The 6,735-nt window shown below is 50.2% G+C and overlaps 1 protein-coding gene across 1 annotated transcript in view; it reads left to right on the top strand.

Moving 5' to 3' along the window:
- The window catches only part of LOC306746504 (homeobox protein Meis1-like), a gene marked incomplete at its 3' end in the record, with an annotated part of 14,792 nt that extends 9,042 nt beyond the window's left edge, over positions 1 to 5,750 (top strand). Inside the window, exon 7 of the mRNA XM_079229426.1 lies at positions 5,685 to 5,750. Within this exon, the coding sequence (XP_079085552.1) occupies positions 5,685 to 5,750 (66 nt within the window). The remainder of the gene's footprint in view (positions 1 to 5,684) is intronic.
- Between the last annotated feature and the right edge of the window lie 985 nt (positions 5,751 to 6,735).

Here is a 6,735-nt window from a genome sequence, read left to right as displayed (position 1 = left end):
GTGTGTGTGTGTGTGTGTGTGTGTGTGTGTGTGTGTGTGTGTGTATAGTGGCTAGCAGACACAAACAAGAATCTCTCTTTTTTTCGAACGAACACAAAGACGAAAGTGAAGGAAGCGATCAGGAGGATGGAGAGAGAACCACCGAGTGTGTGTGTGTGTGTGTGTGTGTGTGTGTGTGTGTGTGTGTGTGTGTGTGTGTGTGTGTGTTAAGTGCTCCTGAGTGTGGTCTGGCAGGCGGAGGCGTGAGCCTGGAGGAGGTGCAGCAGCTCCTCGGCCTCCTGCAGCTCCTCTGCGTGTGAACGGTGAGAGTCAGAGCTGCAGTTCACACGCTGGTTATGAACGTCAATATGAGAGAGATAAAAAGGTAGAAGATAAAAAGATAGAGAGATAAAAAGGTGGGCAGGAGTGTTTGCTCTCTGCTTTTACTGCTCCTCAAACCTGTGGTCACCTGAGAGATGCTGCAGTGACTCTGTGACTTTATTGGCTGAGTTTGCTCCAGAGAGAAAAGAGGAAATTGTGTCGGTTCCCACAGCGGAGGAGAAGTTTGCTGTTGGGATCAAGAACGATATCATGGGGTCAAGAGACGAGTCAACAGAGACACTTCCTCCTCCCTTTATCCTCCTCCCTTCCTCCTCTCCTCCCTTTATCCTCCTCCCTTCCTCCTCTCCTCCCTCCTCTCCCTTTATCCTCCTCCCTTCCTCCTCTCCTCCCTTTATCCTCCTCCCTTCCTCCTCTCCTCCCTTTATCCTCCTCCCTTCCTCCTCTCCTCCCTCCTCTCCCTTTATCCTCCTCCCTTCCTCCTCTCCTCCTCTCCTCCTTCACACATGAAGCCATCTCATTGGCTATCATAACAGTTATTAAACTGTCTGATCAGCATTTTTTCGGAGCCGATGATCTACGGGCCGCCGCTCTGCGATCGTGCGTCCACTCCACCGGGCCGCCGGCCTCATGTTGACTCCCACGTCGTCTTCATCTGCTCTCAGAGCTGCTGCCTCTCTTCTCACCAGAAGGCCTCACGTTCCTCCTCGCTCCGCTGGCTTCACACACACACACACACACACACACACACACACACACACACACACACACACACACACACACACACACACACACACACACACATTAAATCTGCCCTTGCATCCACTCAGCCTGGCTCCCCGTCTGTTGGTTACATGTGAGCATGTTTGCATGACCAAAGAAATGCAAAGTCTAGCCCAGACCATTACAATATGCCTTGTGTGCACAATTTACATGAAATACATATTCATCCACGGCATGCACACACAGGAACTAGACCCACACACACACACACACACACACACACACACACACACACACACACACACACACACACACACACACGTGCTTCGCTGCAGGATGCTCTCCTGTTCAGGACGTCTGTCAATGGGAGGCGTTGCATTCCAGCCTCATTTCACCAGACTGTCCTTTAAGAAGAGGGGAAGAGAGAGAGAGGAAGAGAGAGAAGAAGAGGGGGAGTGAGGGAGAGGGGGAGAGCGAGCGGAGGGCGAGTGTATCTTTAGCTCTTGTCACCGTGGTGCTCTAACGATGTTTACAGGAAGCTCGTCTCTCATTTGAGACTGGAGTGAACGACAAATGCCTCCAACTAATTACTGTGTTCACTAGAAGATGCTTTTACAGCACCGGGGTTACCTCTGAGGGAGGAGGAGAGGAGGAGAGGAGGAGAGGAGAGGAGGAGAGGAGGAGAGGAGGAGAGGAGAGGAGGAGAGGAGAGGAGAGGAGGGGAGGAGAGGAGAGGAGGAAAGGAGGAGAGGAGAGGAGGAGAGGAGAGGAGAGGAGAGGAGGAGAGGAGAGGAGGAAAGGAGGAGAGGAGAGGAGGAGAGGAGAGGAGGAAAGGAGGAGAGGAGGAGAGGAGGAGGATGAGAGGAGGAGAGGAGGAGGGGAGGAGAGGAGGAAAGGAGGAAAGGAGGAGAGGAGGAGAGGAGAGGAGGAGGAGAGGAGGAGAGGAGAGGAGAGGAGGAGAGAAGGAGGAGAGGAGGAGAGAAGGAGAGGAGGAGAGGAGGGGGAGGAGGAAGAGGAGGAGAGGAGGAGGAGAAGAAGTAGAAGAAGGAGGAGGAGGAAGAGGAGGAGAGGGATGAGGAGAAGTAGATGAAGAAGTAGAAGAGGAAGAAGAAGAGGACGAAGAAGAGGAAGAAGGAAATAAAGAAAAAGTAGAAGAAGAAGAGGAAGAAGTAAAAGAAGAGGAAGAAGAAGAGGAAGATGAAGAGGAAGAAAAGTAGAAGAAGAGGAAGAGTAGAAGAAGAGGAAGAAGTTAGACGTGGTATGAAGGGCAGGAAGAGGAGATTAGAATATTGATTTGCACATCGGACGTCTTCGCTGGAATTTCTCCGGCTTCAATTTGCAAATGTAAACATAGTGAATGTGGCGACGCCCTCCGTCACGCTACACGCTACACGCTACACGCTACATGTAAACAACAGAAAAGTCACTCGCTCACTCGTGAAATGGTTTAAGGGCGAGCGAGGAGGCTCGCCACGCCGCTAATTTGGACGACTTTCAAGATTTGTCTCCATTCTGAGCGTCTCGTTCGGTCTGATTCTGATTCAGACACACACACACACACACACACACACACACACACACACACAGAACATGCCCTGCTTCTTAATCGTGGACGCTGCAGGTTCAGAGAATCCCAGCGACTCATCACTGACGAGTCACAACGCATTACATCTGGCCCATAAAACAACCTCAAACTCTCTCCTCCTCCTCCCCTTCCTCCTCCCCCTCCTCCCCCTCCTCCTCCTCCTCCTCCTCCCCCTCCTCCTCCTTTGAAAGGGAGCCTCGCTCGGGGCCCTGGAGGCCTCCGATCAGACGGATGTTAACTTCTCGGGGACAACCCTGATCGCCGGCTGGAGGATTCAGACGATCACCTCTGAGCCGGCTGTTTGTTTTCAGACGGATATGGAAGAGAGACACTGTAGTGGAGCTTCCACCGAGGAGAGCGAGAGACAGGGCATTAGCACGTTGTTCACTGGAGACGCATTGGTTTGGCCCCTTGGCACACACACACATAAATAAGCAACACACACACACATGCAGGGAGCGCTGACGTTTATTTAAGCTTTTGATGAAGAGATTAGCCCCATCATCCTGCGCTGCTAAGCTAGCCGAGGGGGTCCGTGTTCAGGAAATCCTGCTTCCAGGGGAACCTGGCTCCAGCAACACGGCTGAGACATCTACACGAGTCCTGCAGGTCAGATTAGAGAGAGAGAGGGAAACCATTTCTTTATTATCAGCCCCTTCAGAGCGTTGGAGTCCGGCTTAAAGCTACAAACAGCAGAGAGCTAATTTTAGCTTCCAAAGAGGATAAGGATAACTAGCCGGCTGCCAGTTTGCCATATGCTCCCCCTGCCCGAGATATTGAGTCAGGAATATTTACACCAACACACACACACACACACTCACATGACTCTGTTCTTCATTCATCATGTAGAGGTGATTGAGGGCTTCATCTGCAAGAGTTTAAGAAATATTATCCCGTAAAACATCGTTATTACACACCTTTTAAACTTTTGGAAACCAAACTATTTTTAGGCCCTGTCCTCGAGAATGTCATCCCCAAACTAAAAAAGGTGTATCTCTGCAACCACTAGGGCTGTTTGAATAATGTTGATGTTATAATAAAAGATTTAGTTCAGATGTGTAAATATCAGTATATATGTTACTGGTTAAGAGTAAATGAAGATGACACACAGAAAAAAATTAGGTTTTAGGTCCGCCTATAAAAAAATTACTTTCAGGATGATTATTTCTTTGAAATGATGCAGCTGTAAGGTCCAACTCAATACAATACAAATTGTCCAACAATATGTGAACATTCTCTAACCCAAATCATAACACAATATGTGAACATTCTCTAACCCAAATCATAACACAATATGTGAACATTCTCTAACCCAAATCATAGCACAATATGTGAACATTCTCTAACCCAAATCATAGCTCAATATGTGAACATTCTCTAACCCAAATCATAGCTCAATATGTTTTGGGCTTTTTTTGGTTTCTAAAAGGTTTTAAGAGAGCTGCGGTGATGACGTCATATTGTAGTCCAAACAGGAAGTTAGCATCTGAGTCAAAAAACAGGCGTTCATGATTCTTGCACGTTTTCATTCACTTTAATGTTAAAGTGGAAAGTAAGAAGGTAAAGTTTGGCTATGAAGCAGCTCCACCACGGTCACATGACCTCACGCCTCCGCCGCTAAGCTAAAGGAAGACTAGCTAGCGTCCTAGTGAGGACGAGCTAGCGTACCAGTGAGGACTAGCTAGCGTCCCAGTGAGGACTAGCTAGCGTCCCAGTGAGGACTAGCTAGCGTCCTAGTGAGGACTAGCTAGCATCCCATTGAGGACTAGCTAGCGTCCCAGTGAGGACTAGCTAGCGTCCCAGTGAGGACTAGCTAGCGTCCCAGTGAGGACTAGCTAGCGTCCTAGTGAGGACTAGCTAGCGTCCCAGTGAGGACTAGCTAGCGTCCCAGTGAGGACTAGCTAGCGTCCCAGTGAGGACTAGCTAGCGTCCTAGTGAGGACTAGCTAGCGTCCCATTGAGGACTAGCTAGCGTCCCAGTGAGGACTAGCTAGCGTCCCAGTGAGGACTAGCTAGCGTCCTAGTGAGGACTAGCTAGCGTCCCAGTGAGGACTAGCTAGCGTCCCAGTGAGGACTAGCTAGCGTCCCAGTGAGGACTAGCTAGCGTCCCAGTGAGGTCTAGCTAGCGTCCTAGTGAGGACTAGCTAGCGTCCTAGTGAGGACTAGCTAGCGTCCCAGTGAGGACTAGCTAGCGTCCTAGTGAGGACGCTCAGTCGTCTCCTTCAGGCTCTAAACTCTCCAGAGAGGCGTTCACTGACCTGTTTTATATCAGAGAACCGAACGTTAAACTCTCTTCGGCTCGTGTTGAACACAGACCTTCTAACCAGAAACATATTCATATTGAAAAAAGCATGATGGCTTTTTGACGAGGGAACAGGAAGTGCCAACACGCTGACTCACTCCTGATTCCTGCAGCTCTCTATTAGTTATTGTTTAAATCTCTCTGTCGGAGCAGACCACCGTATCTCCAGCTACTCTGCTCTCCAGTCTCTCCTTGTAAATAAGCGTGAGCCGTGAAGAAGACGAAGAAGAAGAAGAAGAAGAAGAAGAAGAAGAAGAAGAAGAACAAGAACAAGAACAAGAAGAAGAAGAAGAAGAAGAAGAAGAAGAAGAAGAAGAAGAAGAAGGAAGAGACGAGTCTCTCTCCATCAACACACGTGCACACGTTTACATGCAGATGCAACACACACACACACACACAGCCACTCTCCATTATTCGCTCACTCTCTCTCCCTCAAATTGAAATAATTCAATTTATGGACACAGTTCCAGACCTCCCTGGCTAAGACCATTATGCATGGAGCCCCCCCCTTCTTCTCCTTTCCTAACAAAAGAACGGGAGAATTTACCAGCCGGCTCTCCCACACAAAGCCAATTTCATGCCAGGGAAACACCATCAGCGGCGCCATTTTCGGTTCAGAAACTATAGCATCCCCGTGGATTATTTATTTCTTTTTAAATCTTTTCAATATGGGTCGATGCTACTTAATTTATTTTTTGTCGGGGCTTGTTTTATAACCCATGCGCACATGCACAACTCCCTTTCTGACATTCTCCAGCCGGCCTTCATGCAGGTGAACTGGGAGGCTGGAGGGAGAGACTGGTCCAACTGGGCCACCGCTTGACCCACGGCTCAACCCAGACCTGCTGTCACACCCTCCTCCCTGAGGGCCCCTCCCCTGGGGCCCCTCCGAAACTGATGCCTGACTGAGAGATAAAGGCCTCGGCGAGCTTTCTTAAGAGTTTAGAGAGGAAGAGCGGGCGAGATAACGAATACCTGTAGGTAAACACGAGAGCAGCGGGGCGGCCGGAGGGCAGCGGCGGCGTTTACTTTGCGTGTTTGCGGAGCAACACAAGGCATGCTACTCGCCGCACACACACACACACACACACACACACACACACACACACACACACTGGATGTAACCCGAGCGTCCCTTCAGGGAAACTCAAAGAGATGAGCAGGGACCAGGGGGCTGAGATTCTCACCGGTGATAACCTTTGTGGAGGAAAGAGTGTGTTAAACACACACACACACACACACACACACACACACACACGGTTGTTCCACTGAGCTCCTCCTCAGGCGGCGGGGTCGTACTTCTACAGGAAGTGACTCGGTCGCGTCCACGGGGGGGCATATCACTCCCGTGCACATGGGCCCGAGCGCCACAGGAAATAGGGCCTTGCTGTAAAAAAAAAAAAAAGAAAGCCCACTCACTTCCTCTTCCTGTGTCTCGCGAGCCTTATCGGGGCAGATAGGACTACAAATCCCCCGACGCCCCCACAGACGGCATCCTGTGGCCGGCCGGGACGCGCTGGAGCCGCGGCGTGGAGAATCCGTACGGTTAATTTAAGCCAAACAGGGGCGGTTGGTGGTGATATTAGGATATATAATATTAAAACAGAGTAGGTTGTCGCTGATAACGACTTATCCTGTTTACCCAGTCGCCCCTCCAGTCACCCGGCCGTGTGGGCGCAGACCGCCGCGCTAAAACCGTCTGTTATTCAAAAAAGTAAAAACCACCTCGCTGGGAGCTCGCGCGCTATTATTAGCCGCGCCACCGCAGGGTTAGCGCTCCTGCATTATCTAACTCCTGCAGTCGGGCC

This window comes from Taurulus bubalis (assembly GCF_910589615.1).
Source record: "Taurulus bubalis genome assembly, chromosome: 14".
NCBI lineage: Eukaryota > Metazoa > Chordata > Actinopteri > Perciformes > Cottidae > Taurulus > Taurulus bubalis.
Note: the sequence above shows the minus strand (reverse complement) of the source record. Positions and strands in the feature narration are given on the sequence as shown.